The sequence below is a fragment of the Vanacampus margaritifer genome, chromosome 9 (genome assembly GCF_051991255.1).
Source record: "Vanacampus margaritifer isolate UIUO_Vmar chromosome 9, RoL_Vmar_1.0, whole genome shotgun sequence".
NCBI lineage: Eukaryota > Metazoa > Chordata > Actinopteri > Syngnathiformes > Syngnathidae > Vanacampus > Vanacampus margaritifer.
The window spans coordinates 26,799,732-26,826,773 of record NC_135440.1 but is presented as its reverse complement, the minus strand read 5'-3'; the positions used below and the strand labels follow the sequence as shown (position 1 = coordinate 26,826,773).

At 40.4% G+C, this 27,042-nt stretch overlaps 1 protein-coding gene across 5 annotated transcripts in view; it reads right to left on the bottom strand.

The window, feature by feature from the left end:
* Positions 1-100: 100 nt before the first annotated feature.
* The window catches only part of arhgef1 (Rho guanine nucleotide exchange factor (GEF) 1), a 43,414-nt gene continuing 16,472 nt past the window's right edge, over positions 101-27,042 (bottom strand). Inside the window, exons 2-30 of one of the 5 annotated variants that reach the window (XM_077576126.1) lie at positions 25,351-25,551; positions 23,909-24,007; positions 22,631-22,673; positions 22,302-22,548; positions 19,255-19,284; positions 17,756-17,867; positions 17,599-17,674; positions 17,490-17,519; positions 15,854-16,060; positions 15,405-15,546; positions 13,607-13,618; positions 12,090-12,218; positions 10,773-10,966; positions 10,278-10,424; positions 10,108-10,190; positions 9,190-9,315; positions 8,995-9,109; positions 8,671-8,771; positions 8,520-8,594; positions 5,845-5,920; positions 5,594-5,761; positions 5,009-5,096; positions 4,813-4,902; positions 4,664-4,716; positions 4,430-4,573; positions 4,254-4,355; positions 3,982-4,145; positions 3,726-3,830; positions 101-2,847 (exon numbers count right to left, since the gene is read on the bottom strand). In XM_077576126.1, coding sequence (XP_077432252.1) covers positions 3,756-3,830; positions 3,982-4,145; positions 4,254-4,355; positions 4,430-4,573; positions 4,664-4,716; positions 4,813-4,902; positions 5,009-5,096; positions 5,594-5,761; positions 5,845-5,920; positions 8,520-8,594; positions 8,671-8,771; positions 8,995-9,109; positions 9,190-9,315; positions 10,108-10,190; positions 10,278-10,424; positions 10,773-10,966; positions 12,090-12,218; positions 13,607-13,618; positions 15,405-15,546; positions 15,854-16,060; positions 17,490-17,519; positions 17,599-17,674; positions 17,756-17,867; positions 19,255-19,284; positions 22,302-22,548; positions 22,631-22,673; positions 23,909-24,007; positions 25,351-25,515 — 3,093 coding nt within the window. In that variant the 5' untranslated portion in view covers positions 25,516-25,551 and the 3' untranslated portion in view covers positions 101-2,847; positions 3,726-3,755. Of the gene's footprint in view, positions 2,848-3,725; positions 3,831-3,981; positions 4,146-4,253; positions 4,356-4,429; positions 4,574-4,663; positions 4,717-4,812; positions 4,903-5,008; positions 5,097-5,593; positions 5,762-5,844; positions 5,921-8,519; positions 8,595-8,670; positions 8,772-8,994; positions 9,110-9,189; positions 9,316-10,107; positions 10,191-10,277; positions 10,425-10,772; positions 10,967-12,089; positions 12,219-13,606; positions 13,619-15,404; positions 15,547-15,853; positions 16,061-17,489; positions 17,520-17,598; positions 17,675-17,755; positions 17,868-19,254; positions 19,285-19,354; positions 19,782-22,301; positions 22,549-22,630; positions 22,674-23,908; positions 24,008-25,350; positions 25,552-27,042 lie in introns of those variants that run through there. The other 4 variants (XM_077576127.1, XM_077576128.1, XM_077576129.1 and 1 more) reach the window with 4 other exon arrangements.

The following is a 27,042-nucleotide window of genomic DNA, read 5'->3' as shown; positions in this document are numbered from 1 at the left end:
CAAAAGCAAATCTTTATCTGCTGGGTCATTAAAAAACAAACTGCTGACTCTTTAGTCCTTGGTATAAATTTAAAACAATGGAGAAAAAAAGGAGACACGCTTATTTCCCCAATTTATTAAAAAACACAACAAAACAACGTACCACATTCGTTTTCCTTAAAGTGTACATCATTTAAAATAAAATCAAAACCCAAAATACACAGTATACTTCTTGCATAGTCATCACTTGGAAGAGAAAAAAAACTATGCTACATTCTGGAAATATAATACAAGCGCTAACTTTTTATTGTTCGGCCAATTCCAACACGGTACTCCAAAGAAATAGCAGTTGATTATTATGTGAAGGCCCCTCGCCCCATTTTAACAATACAATAAAAAGTATGTTGTCAACATTTTCTACCTCAAGTGTCTATTTTGGCACATTCAAATGCAATTCGGTAAAAGGTGCCATCCAAGCGTCACCATTTGCCGGCAAAAGCGATTTTACATTGGCCACCTTTCTGGTGCTTTTCTTTCAAATCATCTTTGCGCAATCAAATGTTTGCTACGAAACGGCAGCTCACGCTTCGCCAAGTAGCGCCAAGAAATTGGCCAGGTGGCAACGCCACAATATTTTCACTTCAATGTTTTAGCGAGCGTTCTCTCTCCACCGGCTGCCAGAATTGTCTGTCGCGTTCGTACGCACTCCACCGTTCACGTTGTATCGAAGCAGGCGTACGTGGAAAGTAGTAAAAAAAAAAAAAAAAAACACAAACAAAACTGTAAATGAAATAAGAGAGCGTCATTTTTGCCGTTTTTGGTCCTGCACTGCTTAAAGATATCAAAGCAAATGCGTCAGTCAAAAGTGGACGACAAGTGCGGCAGCGCCGGGCCCGACACTTTTCCAACGGCCGATTGACCTTTTTCCTGCAAATAGTGGCCACAGGGTGATTTTTTTTATTTTTACTCAGGCTTTTATTTGGACAATTCTGAAATTATTATATTACAATGAATACATAAATTGAGGCATTTCTTTTCAGATGTGGATAAACCTAACAGCTATAAGGAACTTTTAATTCATCCGTTTTCTTCAGTAGGTGCTGCTGTTTTGGGTAGCAGCAGTGTTGAAATACTTATTTAGGTCTGTACAGGCATTTATTTTTCTTCGGTGACTCGTGGTAATCGTCACATTTCATAAGCAGTTGACATCTATGGAGGGCCAAAACTGCCAAAATTAAAAATAAATACACGAGTAAAAGTGAAAATAAAAAGATATCAAAATATGAAAATATATATATATAAATATCCTAAAATAAACATAAATACAAAAATAATAATAATAAAAAAAAACAATTATATAAATAGAATGAAATATCAATGAATCAATAAAAACGCTCTGCTCTCACATTTATTTATTTCATGCTGCAGACGCTCTGCCAGGTCGAAATGTAATTCAAATGAGGGGGGCGGTCCTAAGTGTGTCTCGGGTTGGCCTCCGCCGTTGCAAACTGCCCGTCATTGGTCGAGTGAGCGGTTCGGCGAACAAGGAAATGTCGTCGGCTAATGGGACGACTAATCTTGTCCGCTGTCGCCTCGACTTGCGACTTGAGTTGCTCGACAACAAGTCGTCTGCAGCATGAAACAATTCAATGTGAGAGCAGAGCTTTTTTTATTGATTGATTTTTAATTCTATTTATATTTCAACATTTATTTTTATATAAAAAAATTGAATCTCGTTTTTTATTTATGTATTTATTTTTACTTTTATTTATTTAGTGATATATTTATATTTTGTTGTTTTTTATTTCCATTCATGTTTATTTTTTGGATTAAATTTTTGGATTCTATTTTTTATATCCATTTTTATTTTCACTTTTATCCATTTATTTAGTCATTTATTTCTTTTTAAGGTGGGCAGTTTTGGTCCACCATCCACGTCGGTCCGTCTACAGGAGTTGGCCACTATTTGAGAAAATACGGCATTTACAACATTTCCTACCCTACTCTGACATTTTCCACGGTTTCTATGACAATCATCATCGACTTGCATCCGCGTCGCTCGAACCAAACACGTGAGGAGTTTTGGCTCCGTTCCATTTGTTCTACGTCCTACGTTAGCCTTCACGCGTCTACGCTGCCGGCCCGGGCCCAGCGCTGCCCCGCGTCCACTTGGAGAAAACCCAAAGCCCCGAAAAGGAATAAATAACAGTCAACACAAAGAAAAAGTCTATCCTTAATAGTATTTTCCTCGCCACCATTTTCAACTATTAGAATAAAACGTGTGCATTTTTGTTGTACTTTGGCAAAGAAATAACACCGTGTGGTTTATAGCGGCGTTTTAGAATGGCTTCCTAAGGCAACGTTGCGTATTTTTCATTTTGGCTCTTATGTGACTTTTGATTCCCTCAGCTGTGTTCGTGTGTGGCGCAGCAAAAAGTATTGATTCTGTCGCTTTTGTTTTTGGCACGTGTCTGCAAACAAACACTCAAAAGAGTTTTTTTTGTTGTTGTTGTTTTGTGGTTCTTTCCAATCCTTCCTTTCTTTCTTTGTACATGCATTCGACGCTACGCTAGGCAGCCGAATGCTAACGTGACGCTAGCCAACGCTACCTAACCTACCCAAGTCAACGTAACGCTACGTAACGCTAATGCTACGTAACGCTAATGCTACGTAACGCTAATGCTACGTAGCGCTACGTCGCGGCATTCACAAACTCACACATTCCACAGCACTGGCCGCAAGCGCCATTTTCCTCCCCTTCTCCAGCAAATATCCAGCACCCGTCCCACTGTTTTCGTAGCAAAGGGAAGGTTTGTTTTCGGAAAGCTTCTTTGCACTCCAAACCAGCACCATTTGAAAGAAAAAGATCTAAAAAAAAAAAGAAAAAGAAAAAAAAAGACAAGGATTCATTAAATGTTGCATGGGAGCAGCTGTTTACCAGCCGACAATTTAAATGCGCAATTAGGAAATTCAGGGGAATAAAAAAAAATAAAATCACAATTTTAAAATAAACATAATTCAATGTAAATCAATAGAGTACAAACACTCTGCTCTCATATTTATTTATTTCATGTTGCAGACTATAGTCATGTTTCCATCCAATTGTTTGGTATCTTTTAAGCGAATTGACTGAAAATGGACACGCGACTTATGCTCATTTCCATCTGTTCTTCTTTTGTGAATATTGAGAGGCGACTCCGCCGCCGTAGGTGGCGCAATACAGCCGAGAGATGTGATCCAACAGTCATTTAAAAGAAGAAAAACAGGAAGTGACTGCGTCGTTCAACGATGAGTTTGCATTTGTAATTCTTAATAAACTGTAGTGTTTCTTTTTTTCTTGTTTTCCATCTAAAATTGCATTAATATTCACTTCTTTAATTAATTCCAAAAAGATTTCTGTTTCGTCGTCCCAACAAACATACCTTACTTTATCGTCTGACGTTGCTTTGTGACTACAAGCGTACCTGTGACGTGGATCTGGTCTTGTCGGTTATTCGCAAAACCCGTTTCCATCGCCAAAATTCGTATTTTCCTTTTTTCGATACGCTTCAAAAGCCACCCCCTCCAAGCATAAAAACTTTTTGGGGTGAATTTTGGGCTGAGTTGCATTTTTTCTATGAAAAGTGCTATACAAATAAAGATTGATTGATTGATTGATTGAAAGCAGGCTACTTCCTGTTTCCATGTTGCCCGTCACCCTCCCCACGTGATTTTTTTGTAAGCGCCTCTTGACTTGTTGGCCTCACCTAATGGCCAGCAGGTGGCGTGACGGCATCTTAGACAAAATGGCCGCCCTCCAATGAGAACTTGGACAGCGCCTCCTGTAGCCTGTGATGTTCCTCTTCTACAGTCTACAAGACACAAAAACAAAGCACGCACGTCACACTTCGACAGTCAAGTCCAATTTCAACAGACAATTTTCAGCGGCGTGATAACCCCCCCCCCTGTCGGCCATTTTGCTGTTATTGTGGAGCCTAAAAGCTATTTTCCTCCCCAAACCACCTGCAGTCTCCTGATTTGCTGCTCCAGGCTGACGAGCCTCCGGCACACCTGCGCCAACCTCTCCGGGGACAGGACCAACCTGGCCGTGTCCGAGGTGAGGCTCTCGGCGTCGCCCGTGGCGCCCGCGACAAACTTCTCCTCTTGCGCCGCCGTCTGGCCTTCGTCTAAGGAAGCCGATGTTCAATTAGCTCAACGCTCAAATCTTGATGGTTAGAAATGACTTGAGATACAAGCGTGGAGTCAAGCTTGCATCTCAAGGCACCAACAAGCACCTGTTGATTGGCAGCTGTCCATCTCGAGACCGGGCTCCTCCCCGTTTTCTCCGTCCTCCGACAGGGTGATGCTCCCGACCAGCAGCCTCTTCAGCAGCATGACTGACAGACGAGGGGAGGGGGGAGGAGCTTGTTAAGTGACGACATCACGGCCACGCGGGGGGACGGCGGCTCACCTTCGTCCAGAGCGCTGGCGGCCATTTTCTCCTGATCGCTGTTAGAGTGTCCCAGGAGGTCGAAGCCTTTGTCAGACAGGAAGTCGATCAGAGAGTGCCGCGGATCGGACGACTTGTCGTCACTCAAGCTGTCCTTATCGCGATCTGCACGCACACACACACGCACACACATTTTAGCTGCGAGTCAACTAGCAAACAATGCTAATGAGCGTGGATTGTCAATCAGTGTCTCACCACCGCTACTCTTAAAACCGCCGTTTTCCGTGGGGCTCTGAATGGCGCTCAGCCTGAGACACACACACACACACACACACACACACACATCTTCAGAAGATGGATACACACGTGCACATGCACAGACACACACGCGCGCACACACTCACCCATGTCCGCTTCCAGGAGGGAGGATAATCCTCATGGGCGCTCCGCTCTTCTTCAGATCGTCCACGGCTGACTTGATGACGTTCGTCCACCTGTACTCACACGCACGCGCATGTGATAAAAGAAGCAGCAGACTCAACAGGCGTGTTGAGAAGAAAAAGAGTCAAGTGTTTGAAAAGGTCATCAAAAGTCACTCACTGTTTCCTCTCGCCCACCGACTGAGCCACCAGCTCGTAGATCTGCGCGCCGCTTTCCCAGGTGAAGATCACGTAGAAGGCCTTCAAATCTACAAGCAAGTCAACAACGTCAACGTCTTAACAGTCAAGGTTGCAAAAATATACGTTCAAAAATCAAAAAATGTTTCTTAAATAAAAGATCTAAATCATGTTTTTTTATGGTTATTTTTGAAACCCCCCATTGCCCAATTTTTTTTAAAATCCATAAATAACTCAAGCTTTTTTGTCCTTAATCCAACATTTTCAATTTAAATTTTTTCACCAAATTCTGAAATACTTCACCCCCCCCCTTGATGCTTGTCATGTAAAAAATGGTCTGAAACATTAATAAAATAAATTAACTCAAAAATATTTTCTTTCTTTTTATTAAAATGTGAAAATTTATTTGAAAAACCTGCTTCTTATTAATATTTCTAAAACATTTTTAGTTTTTTTCTTCTTTTACAAAAAAAAAAAAAAAAACCCTGAAACATTGTCCACTTTTTAACAATTTGTTCTTCTTCTTCTTTATACATTTTGTGTGTGTGTGTGTGTGCGTGTGTGTTACCGGTGGCCACCTCCCGCAGGAAGACCGAGTCGAGCTTGATGATGGGGCTGAGCATCTGCTTGCCCTCCTGCACGGCGATGATGCTCTTGCTCTGGCACTTGAGCACCATCTTGTCGTCCTGCCTCTGCAGGAGCACCAGCAGGTCGCCCAGCAGCACGCACTGCACCTCTGATGGCGACACGCGTGTTGACTGGACCGTCGGGGGCCTTTTGCTTAAACGAGGGGACCCCCGCCCCAAGTGTGCGACTTACCGACAGCCTTCTCCTTGGTGACCTTCCACGTGAGGGGGCCTTCATACAGCATCTTCTTCTGCGTCAGGTCGATGTTCTAATAAAAAAAAAAAAAGTTGGAGACATACATGAGCTTTGTAGACATTTCTACTGCTAACATCAACCTCTGGAAATATTAGGGCCCGACCAATGACCAAACATTGGCCAAAACAATCAACCAATTGGGCCAAATGGCCGATTATTTTCCCCTTAACAAAGAAAACTGAAGTTTTCAACTCTGTGAAAGTACCCTGAATGCACCATTTTGCTTGCGTAGCAGTAGCAACTAGCAAGTGTATAAAGACATGTTAGATGCGCCACTTACTATAAACGAGTTGTACAGTGCTCTAGATAGTATGCCTAATGGCAAAGCACCTGGCCCGGATGGTTATCCGGCTATATTTTTTAAGCACTTCTGGTTAATGCTTGCTCCACTATTCTTAAGAGTAGTAACAGAAATTAAAACTAAGGGTTACATACGCCCACACATGAATACAGCAGCAATTAAACTTTTATTAAAGCCAGAAAAAGACCCCACCCTTCCATCAAGTTACCGTCCGATTTCACTAATTAATACTGATATTAAAATTATCACTAAGGCTTTCACATCTAGACTAGAAACAGTAATCTCGACAATTATTCATAGCGACCAAACAGGCTTTATTAAAGATCGTCACTCTACTAATAATATTAGGAGACTCTTTAACCTTATTAGCATGTCACAGCGGCATGATAAAAAGGCAGTTATTATATCATTGGATGCAGAAAAAGCTTTCGACAAAGTTAACTGGTCCTTCCTCTTTGCTGTTTTAAATAAATTTGGCTTTGGGAAATCATTTATCCACTGGGTATCAGTATTATATGATTCTCCAAAAGCTACAGTTACTACTAATGGGATTATATCTCAGAGCTTTACTTTACAGAGAGGCACAAGACAGGGATGCCCACTATCCCCTTTATTATTTGCAATATTTATTGAGCCACTTGCATTAGCCATACGCCAGGAAAGAAGGATTCAAGGAATTCACTCTGGGGTAACAGAACATAAAATTAATCTATATGCCGATGACATCTTACTTTATTTAGAAAAGCCGGCTACTTCGCTAGGGGAAGTATTTAATTTAATAACTAAATTCTCACAGTTATCAGATTATTCTATTAACTGGACAAAATCAACACTTCTACCTATTACAGAAAATTCATGAAACCCTGCAAGCCAGGACCCACACTACTCATTTCCTATAGGTAATTTAAAATACTTAGGCATAAAAAAGACTCCGACATTTGTCTCGAATGCTTACAAAACACTACAGACACTTATGTTCATGCTTTATGGTTATGTACTCCGGTTATGTATTTCTGGACTAAAGTCTTAGAAAAACGTTCCGCTATTTTGGACTGTAGGATACCTTTATCTCCAAACTTGTGTTTGCTAGGTGACCTAACAACAACTGACTTACCGCATAAACAATTTCAATCTACACTTGTAGCCTTTACTATCGCTAAAAAAACAATTCTTGTTAACTGGAAAAATAAACAAACTCTGAATATCGACTAATGGTCTAACCTCCTCATAAATCACATTTTAATGGAAAAAATATCTGCCTCAAATAAAAAACAAATATCAAAATTTATAGAAACATGGTCTACGTATATAGAATATTTTAACCTAATTCCGGTTACTTAATTCTGTCTGTTAGCGAGAGCCACTACATCGTGATAACTTACATTGATGTTTCTGCATCTGGCAATTTATTATTATATTATATTATTAATATGGGATTTTTTTTTAATGGGCTTTAGGTGAACTGATGAATACACACACGCTCGCACGCACGCACGCACACACACACACACACACACACACACACACACACACACACACACACACACACACACACACACACACACACACACACACACACACACACACACACACACACACACACGCAATGATGATGTCAAATCGAATGAACAATACTGAGCTCTCCTGAGAAAAAAAGAAAAAAAAAAAAAAAAAAAAAGCAACTAGCAAGTGTGTAGTGTATGTTATTCTGGTTATTCTGTTGTCCCAAAGCGTCCTTTAAGCGGTTTAATGACACCTCAGTTGGAGTTACCGGTAAAACTAAAACACATGACGTTAAGAATTACATCCACTGTATATCTAAATACAAAACATGCTTCATTTTCAAAACAACGCTAGCCTAGTGCTAATGCTAAAAGCGAAGGGAGGATCCCATGCAAAAACAGGAAATTAGCATCAACTTCGGGAGTGTTTTTCCTTCAAATAGCGAATATTCACACACAACACACACCCACAGGTGAGATAACACTGCGTAAGAGCAAAAATTCTTCCCAATGTGTGAAAAACGAGCTATTTCAATAGAATTCAATCACAACTTTCTTCTGTACTCACTTTTTAAGTGTGTACGGCATGGATGCACGGCACCACACTGCCCCCAAGAGGCCAAAACGCACAGGAACAGTCAATATTTGTTCTTACTGTTTTTTTCAGTTGCTATTAGTTTATACTATTCTTATATCACTTTATCGCTGTATCAGCCTAAAAAAAATGCGGTCTGGCCCTAGAAAATACCACAAGCTATTATTTTGGATTTTATGGATGAATAAACAAACATGTACACACACACTTGTACCTTATATTCCGTATAGAGCTCATTACTGGGCTTAAGTCCTGACGTGTCCAATCGCCGCTGGTAGTCCTTGAGCGTCTGCACAAACGAGTTGCGGCGTAAATCTCAAGTTGATGACCGATGAGCTGGTCAGTAATGGCGTTGGGGTTCTCACCAGAAGGTTCTCCATCACTTTGACCTCCTCGTTGACGTGGTTGAGGATCTTTCGGCAGCACTCGGCGCTCTGATGGATGCGCTCCTTCTCGCCGGGATTCTCTGCCATACACCACGACCACAATCAACTTATAATGTTCAGTAGACCTTTTTTAAAGGGTTATAAGTAACTAATAGTTATCAATGCTAGTTTGGTTAGCTCATCTATGGCGTTTTGCATTGTGTGTTAGCATTAAGCTAGCAGACTTTCTAACGAAAGTTATGTAGTTTGTTTAAATATACAATGTTTGTAACATTTTAATATTGACAGTAGTGTGACACACACCGGTGTTCTTAGCGATGTTCTCCAGTAGCAGCGGATACTTTGTGAGCCTCTGCATCTCGATGGGAATGATGTCCTTCAGCTGCAGCCTCCGACACTGCGGCTTGCTCTCCGCCTCCTGTCGTCACCACGGCAGCCCTTTAGCGTCACTCCCAAGATGGCCGTCAGCCCGTCGCGCTCGCTAACGTGCGCCGTTACCTGGATGAAGGCGTTGAAGCGAGCCTCCTTCTTCTGCCTGCTCTTGATCTGGTCCAGGGCCCACGACTGGTGACTGCAAAAGCGGGCCGTCAGCTTCTGGAACCATTCCCCTTCCGTGCCCCCAAACTGAAATGCGCAGAAAAATAAAAGATACATTTGTTTATATATGTGTATTTTAAGGTATGTGGTGCTTGAGTCTGAACACTAGGCGAAAGCTGAACCTGTGCACGTTAAGTCATCCATTTCATCCAAACCCAAAAACGTATGAATAATAGGTTTTTTAATACTTTGTCCTTAACTCCCAAAAAATGTATTGATACAGTTTGTGTTTTTTTTATGCTAGAGAATACAGACGGCTTTGATACAGCTTTTGACATGAAGAGGTCGCTCAAAGCAATGGTAGTTATTACAAAAAACGACCAGCAGGTGGCAGCAGAGTATAAGAGATCAACCAGGGCCATGTTGCAAAAAAGCTCTTTTCCCCCCACACAGATTTGTGAATAATGAGGAAACTTAGCTATATTATAATGCTAATTGCGGCAAACGGAAACAGATAGAAATATACTTTTTTTTCCTGATGAAAGAAGAGACTCTAATCTTTCTTTTGGTAGGTTCCATGTTTTTATAGCAATAGGACACAATATTCTGTGGGCCTTGCGAAATCTGTCGAAATCCAGTAAAACAGCCAGGAGCGAAGGGGATTGCTTCAATCAAAAATGTCTGCGAGTGAATGGGTTTATGAGAACTACGGCACAAAAAAATCTCTTGGACAATTCAAGTAGAAGAAATATCCACTATTTTAATGATTAAATATTACCTAAAAACATAATAGTCCAAAATTTTGTTGACTTGTGACAAAGTCCGCATGTAAAATGAAAAGGTTGGAGAGAGGGAACAAAATAAAAAGTGAACTCTCACTCTGTTGAGGACGGTGGTGCTGATGGATTTGACGATGAAGTTGTCCTCCAGACGAAGTTTCTTCAGGTTCTCGTAGAAGTTATCTGGACAAAGAGGACAGGACCGCTTCAACTCCATCCATCCCTACTTTTGGCGCATTTTTCTTAAACAAAATGAACAAAAAGGCTCACAGTGCATTTCGATGATCTCGTCCAGGTTGGGGAAGATGGCGGCCAGCTCGGTGGCGGCGAGGAGCTCCTGCCGCTCGAGAGGCTTGGAGAAGATCATCTGAAGGACGCTCAGCATGCGCACGTGGGCGTGCTCCGTGGCAAACAACTCTACGTCAAGAAATTCATCAATAAACATGAATTGTTCCTGGGACTTCCACAAGTACAGCGAACCCCCCCCCCCCCCCGTTCATTGTGGGGGATACGTTCAATGATAGGGGGAAATAGGGGATACAGAATATAGAACCAAAAAAAAGAAGCACCTCAAGCTCTTCCACATGCTTTCAATATTTAAACTTATCAAAACATAACTAAAAATTAGTAAAGGACATATAATGCTAACATAACGCCATAGAAAGCTAAGTGAAATTAGCATAGATGCTAAAGTAATTCTAAATGGTCAAACAACGGCAAACGATGAACTACGGCGATGACTGATGTTTACTGCCACGCTCTCACCGTTGATGACCTCCTGCCTCTCGGTCTCCTTCTTGCTGAGGCTGGAGAACGCCTCCGGGGAGGCCAGCTCCCTCCAGTTGGGCGGGTCCTGCTCAAACTCCAGCAGGCGCGGCTCCATCTCCTCGGGCTGGGGGGCGGGGCTGGCGGGCGACGAGCCCGAGCCCTCCGAAACCGCCGTCGATGCTCCTTCGTTGCTGGACCAAAACGTGTCACAAGTCAGACATTTTGCACACAGTTACAGTACACTTTTTTTTTCTTGAAATATAAAACAATTACCAATCATTAATACGTTTTTCTTTTATCCTATTTATTTAGAAACATTTTCAACATGTCTGTTCTTACTCAAAAACATTTTATATTTCAAACTTTTGGAAACATTTTAAATGTTTCTGATATTTTTTTGTGTATGAAGTTTTATTATTATTATTTTTTTATATAAATCCAACTCCCCTAAACAAACAAAAAAAAGTGACAAAATTTCACAAATTTCAATATTAGACCAAAAACATTTTTTTCTTCTTCTTCTTTCTAACCAAATAGACGGAAAACATTTTATATTTCAAACTTTTGGAAACATTTTAAATGTTTCTGATATCTTTTTGTGTATGAAGTTTTATTTAATTTAATTTTTTTATATAAATCCAACTCCCCTAAACAAAAAAAAAAAAGTGACAAAATTTCACAAATTTCAATATTAGACCAAAAACATTTTTTTCTTCTTCTTCTTTCTAACCAAAATAGTTTGTGAAATACCATACATTTTCCTTTACAATTTCATGCCAACCTTTTTGGGAACATTTAATTTTGTTTTTCAAACTTTTTAAATTTTCAATCACAAAAAAACTTTCCAATTTTCATCAAAAAAAATTAATTAAATAATTATTATTATTTTTTATTGCATTCCCAAATTTGCTGAAGCATCAGAAATGTCTGTAGTTTTTAAGCAATAAATAAATAAATAATAAAATAAAAAAAGAACATTTTCTAATGGATTGTTGGCGTGTTTTAAGCAAAAATGCATAAATAAAATAAAAAATATCTTCAAATTGACTTTTTTGTCTGACGTGGGTCATTTTCCTTATCTGGTTTTCTTTTTACGCTACAACAGTGGTAAACGTTTCCTTATGCTTGTATGACAGATAAAGGTTAAATGTTAAATCTCTGTCTATAATAAATTAATTCAGGACGTGTAACCTACAAATGCTATAAATGTATCATAACAAACATGTTCAATCATAGTTTTGCATTCTGGACGGAGCAAATGAATGATACTTATTTGAATGCAGGCTTGTGTCCATCCCTGCTGTGCAATCTTACAAATGGGGGCCGAAAGGCGGCTGCAGGTCCACGTCGCTACGAGAGCGCGACTGTTTGGCCCGGGAGGAGCCGCGACGCCGTGATGCCTGGCGGTCCACGCGAGCGCTCTCGCTACGCGCGACCTTCTTACTGCGGGTGTGAGCGGAGGGAGTGGACGCAAGTGGACAGGGGACGGGGAAAAAGACGGGAAAGGAGGACAGCACAAATGTGGACGGGAGAGAGAAAGTACAGGCAAATAATTCAGAGTTCAGTAAGGTGGAAAGACATTTGAAATAGTTTGAAATGAAAGAAGGATAAAGTAGATGAAAAGACAATATTGACAGAAGGACAGTAAAATGAAAAAAATATGCATGATGATGTTAGACAATCACACGTTTAGACGAGGTTTCATACTGGCCAATGAAATGCATGCATCTCCAAATCATTGTATAACTTTCACCCAATCATCACTTCTTTTTTTTTTTCCTTTTTTTTATGCGCACAAAATTGTGAATAGCTTTTAGTTTTCATGAATCATCATATTTAACACAAACAACTTATTTTTCTACATTTCGAGAACATTATCACCTTTAAAACAATGTTTGAAATTACTAGACTAAGTGGGAATGCTGAGCTGAATGGTTATGAAGGAAATTGAAATGATGTGAAAATTACACATTTGGAATTGTAGTTAAATGACAAATGAATACAACGAAAACTTGAACTGCAATGTGTCTTAAGTGGGATATAATCATTTCAGAGAAAATTATAATCCATTTCCTGATATGATAGTCAGTTGTTATCGAACCATCGAAAGGGTTTGAACCCTGGTTCTCCGTGGTGGGAGGCAATTGTCAAGATGGTGTGAATTTTTGAGAAGCAAGTTGAAATTTGAACAATGTTTTATGTGGGAGTTATTGCACGGTAAAAAAAGTGAAAATAAAATACTACAGTAAGAATATTCCAGCATTTCCACAATAATTTTTAAACAAACAAAAAAAACCTCATTTTTTTCTCCCTTTTGATCCCAGATTTCTGAGATATTTTGAGTACTTTGCTTTTCTTTGCCCACAAATACTGAATTTTTTTGTCTTAAAAAATGTAAATATTAATTTTCTCAAGGTATTTTATTTCTCGCTACCACTCTTATTCACATTTTTTTTTTTTTTAAAGTTTATTAACAAATATTTTCCTAAAATTTAAGTGATTGAAAAAAAATTGTAAAACATTAGGAGCAATTATTTTTTCCGGATAAAAGTAAAACCTTACAAAATTGGGAGATACATGCTTTTCAATGGATGCGATGATATGCCTAAGCCAATATCCAAATCTTGCAGAGTGTCATTTTAGTTTCACATAACGTGCAAAATGCAAGTGCAAACAAAAAGAACATCAACTAGCAATTCTCCCGTTGGACCCAACAGTCAAGTCAGGGAAACAATACTTAACTCGTGCTTAGTGTGTGTGTGTGTGTGTGTTGTGCGTGCGTGTGGTGTGCATGTGAAGCATTGTGTCCGTGCCTCAGTCAAGACGCCCACCTTGTCTTGCGTCTGTGAAAACACGAGACACCACAACGTTACACACCTCAGCTATGCACGCTTGCGACAAGACCCGACTCCGCCCCACGCTGCAGCGCAAACACGGCCTGCTGGCGCCACACGCAAAACACACACGCGCGACGGAGACGAGCGCTGCAAAAATGCGGACGTGCGGACATCTTCGACAGGCAGACAAAATAAAGCAGGCGACCACAAACACAAAAACGAGTCACATACTTTGCTTAGCCTCTAATTGAAAAAAATGGACTCACCGACGTACAATTTGTCCTATTGATTACAACACATAAAGGAATACAGGCTTAACTCTTTGACTGCCAGACGTTTTCAGAAAAGGGATGCCGTGGGTGCCAGCCGATTTAAGCATTTTTGACTGATCTTTCAAGGTCCACAGAAAATTATGTGTTTGGACTATGGAAACACACATACTACCAAATGAAAGATTGGACTCTCATCTTTCATCAGAAAAAAAAGTTTGAATCTACCTTATTCAGTTTTTCAGTAATCAACAATAGAAAATGGTTAGTTTCACCTCTGTTTTGAAAAAACGTCTTTTAACGTCTTTGGCACTCCCCCATAGGATTTTACTAAACGTTATTTAACGTTTTTGGCAGTCAAAGAGTTAAATGTGAATAGTAAAAATATGCCTCAAATTGTTTATACAGTCTTCCTTTCAATTTATGCCATTTGCTACTACAAAATTTGCATGTTCATTAATTTTTTATCTATCTTCCGTTAGTTGCAAAAACCCCCAAAACAACCTCACTTATTTTCTGTTTTCAATAAAAAAATGTCCCAAAAAAACAAACTTTTATTTTATTTTAGGCTAACCCCAAAATGTGGTGTCCAAACAATGACCCGGGGACATTAACGGCCCGCAGCAATAACTTGACATGGCTTGTAAGAAAAAAAAAAAGGGTGGGGGTGAGCAGTGTTTGAAATGTAGCTGTCAAAAAAGTCACCACTAAACTTTTCTAGAAAGATCAACTTTCTGCTTAGTGTCAAGGTCTAATTTATGAACATATCAGCATTCATGGTCTTCGAGTCAGCTCACTATACGGATTGCTCTTGTTTTGGTTCCGAGTGTGGAGATGGCATTCAGCGGCTACTCAGTGGAGGGGCGGATCTATTTTAGTGGGATAAAGGACTGAGAGCCACCCCAAAACCTAAAAAAAAATAAAAAAAATTCTAAGTATTTGCCTTATCACCTTTAACAGAAGTCCATGCTAAAATAATATCTGATTTGAGTCTAAACTCAAGAACCAGATTCCTAAAACCGCAATAATTGCTGACAACATTTGAACTTCTGGATCACAAAGACGCTAAGAAGGTTCCAACATTAGGAAAAGACAAGACGACAGAAGAGAATGGAAGGAATGAAGAAAAGGACAGTCTGGAAGGGACATTTGGACGTGCTTTGGTTTTTTCAATGGAGGAAAGCAGCCACGACTCCAGGATTGTTTTTCTCTCCCAGGGCTAAAGGGGGGCTTGGTCAATGTATCGGGGGGGGGGGCTGAGAAAATAATTTTGAAATATATTGCAGAACATCAAATAAATTGCTGGTGAAGGACGTTAACTTGGGGCTGCACCGATTTCTGACGGGTTCTATAGCATCCCCTAACCCTGGTGTAGCGCCATCCCTGGGAGGGGGGGGGGGGGGGCGCACGGTGACAAGCTAGCACACAGCAGGGACAGACATCCTCAGCCTGAGGACCAACACGCATTTTGTTTTCGCTTTGGCTGGCGGCAGGCACCTTTTGAATACACATTCCATCCTTACCTGTCTTTGTCCAGGTTTTCCTCCTTGGGGGCGTCGCTGATCACGAAGGGCTCCCCGACGCCCAGCGAGCCCCCCGGCCCCACGGGGGACACGTCGGCCCATTCGGACAAGATGAGCGGCTCCAGACGATTGCTGGAAAGGCCTGCAATGTTTCAAATACAGATACAATTACCGGTTACGGCTAAGGAGTGTGAAACATTTAGTAATTTACTTCCACTAGGTGGCATTAGTGTTTCATGTTGGTCATTGGTGACAGGAACAGTACATTTTTCTTTTCAAACTCAGAGCAATTGGTATTTGGAACATGAAGGCCAAACTAGACCCCACAAATTCCCATTTTATACCCACGGAATCCCTGCAAACATCAACCTAATTGCCAAACTGTTACTTGGAAGACTGCAATTGTGCAAAAACCACATGCTGCTCCACCAATGTTGCATCCCACTAACCATCCGAGTGCAGCGCCTCGGGGCTGTTGCTCAGGCTGGCGCTGCCCGAGCCGTCCGCGATCTCCACCGAAGGCAAGGGGCCGGAGCTGCTGCCAACGGTGCCGGATCCCGACTTCCTGCCGGAGAGAGCGGGCGTCGTCGGGTCGGTGAAGGATCCTCGGGCGGGTGTCGGACCTTTACGCTCCTGACTGCCTTTGTCCCTGTCCGCTAGAAAACGGCGGAAGAGGACCAAGTGAGGACGTTTTAAAATTTCAACAATTTCAAAACATCAACATGCACCTTTGTTTAGTGAAAACGGTGACACGGGACGGTGGGGTTAGTTTGGTTTGGGGGTGCGCGATTCAGTCTACAACCAACCAAACACTCAATCAGGTGAACAAAAACCTTCTAGTGTGATTGGGGACATGCAGACATGCTCGTGGGGTCATTAGTAGGGTCGAACTATTGTCTACAGTGAACCCCCAGTTCATTGTTCGTGCCCCGACTTTATGCTCATTTTCAAGCTTTTTAATTTTTTTTTTACTAAATGTAAACAAGTCTGAATTCAGCATTGTCATAAAGGAACACATTTTTGCCATTTTAATATTCCGTGTTCTCATGGAGCAGAGAAAATATAGTAGTCTTGATTATTGTTTGTATGTGTTGCTGCTCCGTGTGTGTAAAGCAGCAGTTTGAAGATTCCTTTTAGTTACTCTTAGCATCTATGCTAATTTCAGTTAGCCCGTCTTTAGCTTTCTTTGCTAGCATTAGGCAAGTGGACTTTCGTTAGACTAAATAATGTTTAAAAAGGGGAAAAAATATGTTCTATACGTTATTGTAATTAATATTGCACTTGTGGAATTAAGAACAAATCAGATGAATCTATTTTTTTCATCCATCTCAGGCAGCTGCCATTTTGGCCCTCTGTTGTCGACTGGAGTTGATATCAACGTGCTTGCAAAAATCACAGCCCAGCAGTTTTCTGGCTTTGCTCATGTGGCGAACCTGAGGGTATTTTGACGTTAATTTCAGTAGACAGAACTATTTTGCCCTGAGCTCCTCTTTAAATATTAAATATTCAATTATTTTATTGGTAAACTTGTTTTGTGTTTTAGTGTTAGGGTTACAAGTACAAGTGTGTTTTAACACGTTTAAGTTTAAAGGGATACTTGACTCATTAAGCCATTTTTAGCAGTAAAAAATAATAATTTTGTCCAGAATGAATTTGATAATTTCATTATTTTTCTTTAACAATTAATAACTTTAAAAACATTTTTTTCCCACTTGTGCTGAGGAAGTAGGTAACGACTAACGACCAAGCATGGCTCACCTGTTTTCTGGGTTTGGTCAGCAAACTGAGCCATGATTGGTTGTGACCTACTTCCTCAGCACAGGTGATGTATTTAAAGTATTGTATTTAAAGGTATTAATTGCACATGAAAAATAATGAAAAGTACCAAATTCATTCTGAACAAAATATTAACTTTTTGCTGCTGCAAATGGCTCAATAAGTCAAGTATCCCTTACAACTACATTGTACCAAAAAAATCATGTTGCTGTCACGGGTGGTTCTGGAACGTATCCCCTTGTGATAAACGGGGGTTCACTGTACGGATAAGGCGGAGTAGTGGGAGTGAGCACTCGGGGCGACTTGTACCTTCGGCTTCCATTTTAGGTTTGACCTCAGCTGTAACAGGAGAGAAACGGTCATTGACGGAATGGAAGGGGTCACTAACGGGGCCGTTGGCCGAGTCGCTACTACGTACGGTTGCCCGCAATCCAGCTGGGGATCCCGGGGAAGCCCCCCCTGGGTTTGGTCTTCGTGGACTCGTCCTTCTTGTTCTGAGGAAAGAGGACGCTATTAGGAAGAAACAGAAGGACACGACGGGCGAAGTGCGATAAAAGGTAGCGGCCTGCTGTTACCTTGACAAGCTTACTGCGGAAGAAGCCCCCTCGGGACTTCTTGCTGTCCACCGTCCTGGTCTTCACCCCGAGATGCTTCATGAAGTAGGCCACCGCCGTGAAGATGGACTGGCTACAAAACATACATTTCAAGTAGTTAACACCGGATCTGAATGGATAGGTTGGATGGATGGATGGGTTTAAGGTGGATGATGGAGGGTTGGTGGACTGGTGGGTGATGACTTGACGATGGATGGATGGTTAACTCTTTGACTGCCAAAAACGTTAAATAACGTTTAGTAAAATCCTATGGCGGAGTGCCAAAGACGTTAAAAGACGTTTGTTTCAAAACAGAGGTGAAACTAACCATTTTCTATTGTTGATTACTGAAAAACGGAATAAGGTAGAAACAAACTTTTTTTTCTGATGAAAGATGAGAGTCCAATCTTTCATTTGGTAGTATGTGTGTTTCCACAGTCCAAACACATCATTTTCTGTGGACCTTGAAAGATCAGTCAAAATGCTTAAATCGGCTGGCACCCACGGCATCCCTTTTCTGAAAACGTCTGGCAGTCAAAGAGATAGGAGATGGATGAATGGATGGACGGGCATGGCAATTGGGTGGATTGATGGATGTGGATAATTGGATGGATGGATGGATGGATGGGCTTAAGGTGGATGGGGGATGATGAAGGGTAGGTGGATTGGTTAATCGGTGGGTAAGTTGACGATGGTGGATAGATGGATGGATGGCAATTCAAAGGATTGGATGGATGCTAGATGGCTGGATGGATGGATCATAGATGACATGGCAATTGGATGATGGATGCATGGATGTTAGATGGCTGGATGGATGGATAGATGGATGAATGGATGGATGGCTGGCTGGATCATGGATGGATGTGTACGTGGATGGATGACTATATTGGATGAATTAATCCCATTACGGATTTTTTTTGCCATTTGCCAGAGCAGCGGGTGTTTATTAGGAGTAAGGTGTTTACTAGAGGCAACGCACGCCATCATTTTTTATTTTTTTTTTGGCGTACTGTATTTTGATCGTTGCTTTGAATTTTCTCTCAAGTATGTCTCAGTCATGTTTATGGCCTTCGCACTTCACGTCTTAAATTGCAAAATCCAACCGATGCAGAACTAAAGTCATAAGAGCATAAAAGTCTCCTTTATGTTTGTACCGTCCACATCTGCTCATCGTGTGGTTGCATCATTGGTGGGTGGTGTTAACAGATGTGATGACGTTGATCAAAAGATTGGGGGGAAAAAAGTGAGGAGGAGACAAAATGATCAAATTGGGAGTGCCACTTTTGCCTCGTATAGACTCATTTAGCAGCTTTTCTGTTAACTTGCAAGGCAACTAAACTCCTTTGAAATATATTACAATTGTATGACATCGACAACATGCATATCGCAAGGACTATTTTTTGTTTTTTTAACCTGACCCTAACCTTGCAGATGATCCAACAAAACAATAACGCACTCGATGAAAATCACATTCAACTCACCATTTTTCCTCATCCGAGACGATGGTTGGTCTGAAAAGTGAAGAAAGTGAAAATTCATTGAGGGAGTTAAAGACGCATAAAAAAAAAAAAGCAGACTCACCTCTTGCTTTTAAGTAGCATGTTTCCTCTCTCGTGTGCGATTGATTAATAGCAACAAGATTTGTGTTTTGGGCCGGTGGAACCGAAAGTGACCACGTTTGTCGTGATCCAAATTAAAGCCAACTGTCGTGTTATTTTGTTCACAGCTCAAGCTATTGAACATATTCTAATTTGAAAAAAGGAATAGAGAAAAAAAAAACGAAACAAAAAAAAAAAATCAAAAAAGTGACCGAAGCATGCAAAGCTGCACTGTCAACTGATGTATGAAGGCAAAAAAAGTCACTTGAAATGACAAAAATCAGCAAAATCCGCAGTCAAACAAAAGTTGAGTAAGTAAGTACGCGTCTTCTGTTGGTTTGTGAGGTCGGAATGCTGCGGAGGGAGCAGAAAGCCTATTTAAGCTTTTTTCTCTCCGTCTGATGCAACAGGCATGCAAGACAGCGGAAACACCACGCTTGTGTCTTGTTGTCGACACAAAGAGGGGGGGAGGGGCTTTCCTTGGGATTTCCCTGCCCAAGCCAATCAAACGGTGGTTGTTGTCGCCAGGAGGCGGGTGCAAGCGTGCGGACCAACACAGACGCGCTTGTCAGATTTGACAACCGTTCGATTGTCCATTGTTGATTTGAGGAGAAAGAGGACAATGATTGACTTGGCAGGATGATCACATGGGGGGGGGGGTCACTACTTGTGCTACTCTGTTCTGTTTTCAAGTTGGACCCACTCCTGGATATGCTTCAACGAGGCTTTAAAGCGCCACTTTCATCCTTCATTTATTTGTTTTTTTTTTTACAATGGAGCATTAAGATAAGAAAAGTAAATTAAAAAATTACAACACAAGATTAAAGTTGTATTCTTCCATTTTTTTTGAAAAAAATAGTCATATTTTCAGGCAAAATAGTCATATTTTCAGGCAAAATAGTCATATTTTTGTAACAAAAGAGTTGCGTATTTTATTTTTACATTTAAGTTATGAAGAATAAAGGCACATCTTTTTTTTCATTTTTTTTATTTGATTAAAGGTCATACTTTACAAGAATAAAGTGAAGTAAAGGAAACATTTTGTTTTTTCAGATGAAAAGTTGTACAACGAAAATATAGTACTTACAAGTAATATTTTTAAGGTTAAGGTTTTTACAAAAATAAAGATATGTATCAAAAAATCTATTACAAAAAGTTATGCTTTAGAGGTAAAAGGCACAATTTTTACAAGAGTATAGTTATATTGGTTGCTATTATATTGCTATTTTTGGGGGGGGGGAAATAATTGCATATTTTCCTGATTAAAATTTGTATTTTGATAATTAAAGTCATAATTTTACAAGAACAAAGTAATAGATTTTCAAGAAAAAGAAGCCGTATATTTTCAACATAAAAAGTCAGATTTTCTTTTTGTTTATAGTTTTACCAAAATAAAGGGATATTTTTGGGGAGGAAAAAGTTGTCTATTTTTCGAGATTAAAAGTTGTAGTTTTACGTAAATGTTGGTTGTACAATTTCGAGACAAAAGTGGCACATTTTACAAAAAGTAATATTTTCAAGGTAAAAAGTAATATTTTCAAGGTAAAAACTGCAATTTTTTCCAAGAATATGTATATTTTTTAAAAGCTAATTTTGGGGTAAATTAATTGCATATTTCCCTCATTTTCTAGATTGCTGGTTCCAAAATGTTGACTCAATACTTGTGAACAAAGGCCTCCTCTGAAATCATTCCTTCACGTGCCCTTGTGAAAATGTGTTTATTGTCACAAGATGAAGCCTTTTCTGTTTCATGTAATGCTTGTTGTTTTCTTTGCCAAGACGGGTTTGCAACCGGTGCCCAGCCAGCACTCCTCCCGAACCCAAACCCCCCCTCGCTCCCACTGGCCGCATGCCAGCTCTAGAGCCTTCCTGCCAGCGTGGCAGCGCACGTGGCCCACTCCATGTTCAGCTCTCCAGTTGAATGGTCTTAAATCCGCTGTTCAACGCGTCTCATAACACTCGTCATGTGACTGCTTATTGAGGTGCAAAAGTTTGAGGGATTAAGGCAAAATCTGGACTTTCATTTTTGGCTTTGTGCTGCTGTTTGTTTTAAAGACTAGAAAAATGAAATCAGGCCTGTTAGCACAAAGTAGGAGAGTCTTCATGCGAAATTCAAGTGACTTTTTTTTCCTTCTCAAAATAAAATCATGCAGTGAGCAGAGTGGCCCCGTGAGATCATATGAGTGACCTGATTTGGGAGTTTTTCGCCATACAATCTGTCGATCAGCCGTTTTTTTTGCTTTGACTTGTAAGCACAGACTTGAGACACGAGCAGTGTGCGCCGGTCGTGAACGCAACTCAACTGAATCAAAAGTTTGCATTTTAAAAAGTACTGCGCTTCGATTGCTATCATACCTGATGAATCGAGACTCATATCAAATCGTCTCGTATTAGAGAAGCACTAAGGTATAAATCGGTTGGATGTTGCTGATGATGATTTGTTGTTGTTAATTAATATGAATAGTTTGGGCTTTTATCTTTTACATATTACAAACCCTAAAGCCATGATCATCTGTCCAGAGCCATTTATTGACAAAGTTTGGCCAACAACAGTTTCAGTACGGTAACAAGATGGCGTCCACTTGTCATGTGACCAGTGATTGGTCAACTACTGGTCACATGACAAGTGGACGCCATCTTGGTACCCTTTTGAAACTGTTGTTGGCCAAACTCCCTCTACATACGGTTTTGCATCTGTCTGTCTTATACTGCCCCCAGGTGGTCAAGGTGGGCACACCAGGCGGGGCGCACAAAGGCCATTTATGAAGTTTTTTTTTTTATTATTCTGTTCAATTGTATGCAATTATATTTTTATAAAGTATAATATTAGCGATATTTTCCTCTCAATAAAACATCTATTTTTGAATTGATAATATTTTTGCCGTCTGTTTTCTGGGGCAGGAAGTCCGAAAGTTATTTGTAGCACTCACTGCGTCTCGGACATCTTGTCCAGCAGGTTCTCGGCGACCGACTTTTCCTTCATCTCCAAGGGGATGCGGTCGGTGGGGTAGTGGTTCTCCACGTCGAACAGCTCCGCCTCGTTGGGCGTCATCCCCATCTTGCGCTTTTTCCGGAAGTCCTCCAGCTGCTTGGCCACCTCGGCCGCCTGCAAAAACTGGACCTCATTGGCGTAGCGTCTTTGGACGTCTTCCGACAACATGTCCGGGCGCGTCCGGTCTGAGGGGGTGCAAGCAGGTCGCGTGCCATGAGAGACACAAAAAATAAGAAACAACATTTTGCACAAATGAGTGCTTCTTACCCAGTTCAGTGGCGATGGCGAGAGGGACTGTGACTCTGAGGATCTGCAATGACAGAACAGTTGGCAGTACTTAACATTGCCACAAGGGGTCTCTTCAGCACTACAAATGAGCGTCTAGTTGTTACTAGGTGAAGGTTGAAGACCAATCAGGAAAAGAATGGGAAGTGGGTTTTCTCACGATCCAAAACAGGAAGTTGACGTTTTTTGTAGGAAAATATACAGTATATACATACAGCTAATGCTACAGTAACTATTCTATACTTTTTAATGGCCACAATACATATACAGTGGTATCTTGATTTACAAGTTTATTTCATTCCGTGATTAAGATCTTAAGTCAATTTACTTGGCAATTTTCCCCATTGAAATTAATTGTGTTGCATTAAATGTCATATTTTTTTTTAACAGATTTTTGCAATGTGTTTTAATTAAGAAAATTAATACAAAGTTGTGTTATGTAAGAAAAAATTCAAAGAGTGGAAGTGATATGTCATTGAATGTGATGTTGCTTTTATACAACATTTAGTAGTTATTAATTAGCAATGACAAACTATGATTTGTTTGTTCATCTAATCAGTTATTGGGCAATTGTCAAATAGGTGGGATGTATTTTTTTAAACCTATTATTTTTATATTTGTGTTTGTTTTTTTGTTTTTTTAAATATGGTTTTAAACTTTAAACAATAAATAAATAAATAACCAGGGTCGGAATTATTTTAAATTGAAGGTAAAAATTTAAATTTTTTTAATTAGCTGTAAAAAATTAAAAAAATTTCAAATAATTTGTAAAATTTGTGATCAAATTGATAAAACAGTAAGTACTATATTTAATAGTAAAATGTTGAAAAATTGGTTATTTAAAAAATATATGTTTTTAAACTTTAAACAATAAATAAATAATCATGGCGGGAATTATTTTAAATTTGTGGTAAAAATTGTCAAATAAATTTAATTGGCAGTAAAAAAAAATCAATTTTTTTATAGAATTTGCAAAATTGGTGGTCAAATTGATAAAACAGCAAGTACTATATTATTTAATAGTGACATTTGCAAAATTGGTCAAATTTTGAATTTGACCAAACATGTTTGCGTCAACAAGAGAGTTTTGGGAAAACGCTGTTGTTGGGGAGCCCGAGGAGACTGAGCCAATCAGAGCCAAATGAGTTGAACAAATTTGAGGTATGAGGAAAAATGAAAACTCTCTAAAAGCTCAATCAGTTCATCACACGAGCTCAGTTCAGTGAGCAACAAAAGATTCCTTATCCTTTTCCTACTTACTGCACCCTTGTCCAAGAAGTTGTTATAGAACTCCACAAACTGCTTCTTGGTTTCTTTGGCATTGAGGTTCTTCAGGAGGTCGGCATGGAGGTAACAAAGCTGAGCGAAGACACACATATGCAGAATATATTTAGCCCATCACACACAGGGACGACAAAACAAATAAAAGTGTTAACGTTTTAGTTTAGTTTTTTTTTGTTTTTAAATGGTAATATTTGTACAAATGTGTGGTAAAACCCGGTGGCAACGTTTATAAATGACAAGAAGTGGCAAAAAGGTGTAATATTGGTGAGGACGATGCTAATAATTAAGCTGGTATCCCACTGAGCAGCGAACGCTTGCGAACAAAGCGCATTTTGTGTTTTGGTCGGGGTTCGTAAAAAGGTTGCAAAGATTTTTGCAGAAAATTTGTGCTTGTAAAGAAATGTTGATGTTGAAACATGTCTTTGCAACGACAAAACCAGTTTAGGTCAACTAAAACGGATTTGTAAATTAGAAGTGTAATTTGCAACATTTGGTGGTAAATGTTTAACAAAAGTTGCAAATAAATACAAATCATGGTGAAAATGGAGGTAAAAAATGTCCAAATTGGTAGTAAAGTGGTAAAAAAAAAATTGGGGGTGGGTAAAAGTACAGGCAAAATTTGTAGAAATTGGGGGTACAATTGCATAATATGAATTCGCAAAATTTGTGTCGAATGTAAAGAAACTGTCAATGTTTGAGTGGCCAAATGTGTACCAAAAAAAAAAAAATCTAAATCAAAATAATGAAAAACAAAAAGTCATTAGGGTGTCAGAATGATCGCGTTAATATCTCGTTAACTTGAAACACCTTCAACGGCACCAATTTTTTAACGCTCGATTATTTGGAAAGCTTCTACTGAAGGGAATTCCAGTTGTGACGCTGCAGAAACGTCCACGTCAAAATGACCCAATAGAAATGCACTGTACTGGTGGGCACAAGGTTTGAGTGGTGGAGCCATTTGGACTGTGCAGCACCACGACACCGGTTAGCCGTTAGCAACGAGCTAGGTTGCTCCAGCTCTCCATAAGGTGACCCGTGGGCACTCTCAAACTCCCGTGAGAGTCGAATGGACGCTGTCTTGTCGATTGGAGTGACTCCGAGCCACTTGATCTTTAGATGTGAGGCGTATTTTATTCAGCAACTCCAGAAAATAGCTCTTAAGCGCTCTTGGCTCACTTGCGTGAAAAATGTGAAAAAATATTTTACACTATTATAAATTTGGATATAAATGAAGATATGAAATGTGCGATTAATTTACGATTAATCGTGAGTTAATTATTGAAGTCATGCGATTAATTAATCGACTGACACCTATAACAAAGGTAGAATTGGTCGTAAAATGTGTCCAACTGCTCACCAAAGGGCCCGAAGCCCAAAGTGAAAGCGAGCGTAGTCGTAGGTTAGCGAAGTTGTCTCACCAGCGGCGCCGGGTCAAACTGGAGGATGACGTGTTGCACGAAGACCAGCAGGTGGGCGGGCCGCTCCTTCAGCATTTCGATGCTGCTGAATAAGCACTGCTCGTCCACCACCTCGTTCAGATCGTTCTCAAAGTCCTCGTCCTCGGCCCCGATGATGTTGTTCATGGCTGCGTCCGAGCACCGAGCCCCAAACGCGCCCCGCTGTCCACACAAACACAAACAAAGTTCTCCATGATCTTACCATATGATTTGAAACTTTGCAAGCCTTCTTAATTTTTTTCAAAACTGGTTGCATCGTAAAAATTGGTCATAAAATTGGTTATATCATTAGTAAAAACTGATAGTAATTAGAATTACCGCACCCGCAACCTGCCGATGGCCTCAACTCAGCCGTCACTCAACATTAGATCCTGCCAACACACCCGTGGGTTGGATATAGGCTGCTGAATGGGCCCCATCTGGGTTGCCCAGCTGGGTCCCAGTTAATTTTGACCCAATATTTCATTGTGGCCCCATGTGGGCAAGCCCAGATGGGCTCAATATGGTCCTCGTATGTTCCCTAGCTAAAACCCACATGGGCATGGATAGGCCCCAGCTGGGCTGCCCGCCGAGTCCCAGTTTGCTTCCCAAAAATGTCCAAGACACCCTTGAGCACAGACCCCTAAAGTGCTCATATAATAATTAATGTGTAGCCTCACTGCCCAATCTTTCATTTTTTCCATGTTAGAGTGTAAACAAATGAATGAATATCGCCAGCGGAGGGATAATTAACTCATTCACTCCCAGCCATTTTCAGTGAAGCAAGCCCCATCGCTCCTCGCTGTTTAACTGGATTTTGACAGATTTTGCAAGGCCCACAGAATATTGTGTTCTTTTGCTATAAAAACATGGAACCTACCAAAAGAAAGAATAGAGTCTCTTCTTTCATCAGGGAAAAAATACATTTGATCTGTTTCCCTTTTGCATCAATTGGCATTAGAACATAGCTAAGTTTCGTCATTATTCACAAATCTGTTTAAAACAGTGGGGGAAAGAGCTTGTTGTAACATGGCCCTGGTTGATCTCTTATACTCTGCTACCACCTGCTGGCCGTTTTTTGTAATAACTACCATTGCTTTATGCATTCTCTTCAGTTCAGAGGCCTTCTGTATCCTCTAGCATAAAAAAAAAACATAAAAACATAAATACGTCTTTGGGAGTACGGTAATATTTAAAATAGAAATTATTTAAACATTTTTGGGAGCAAATTAATTAATTTCTTCTAAAGCCAGCTTTTTTTGGCTTGCTGTTGACCGCATGATGCCTTCTTTTCCACCCGATTTTAGGCTGCAATCAGCGAATAAAGGGAGGCTTTCTACTTCACTCAATGTATTTATAATTACGCTCCAGCCCTTTGCTTTAAACTGGGGGGAAATACAGGCAAGGGTGACACATTCATCTCCCCCAAACACACACAGCCTCTTTTATTCAGCACGCGGAAAAACCACTGAAACAACCTCACAGAGCAGTGAATGGAACGCGGAGCGCCAACTCCGTTCGGGAATCGAGAGGACGTCAATACGGCCGACTCTCTTCCGCAGTCGAATTATCTCATTTTAATTGCACGTCCGGGTCATCGCTCGGCGCGGTTACGCGATACACGGGGGCCGCCGGCGCAGGCGACGTGCCGAGCAAAACGAGCCTTTTGTGGTA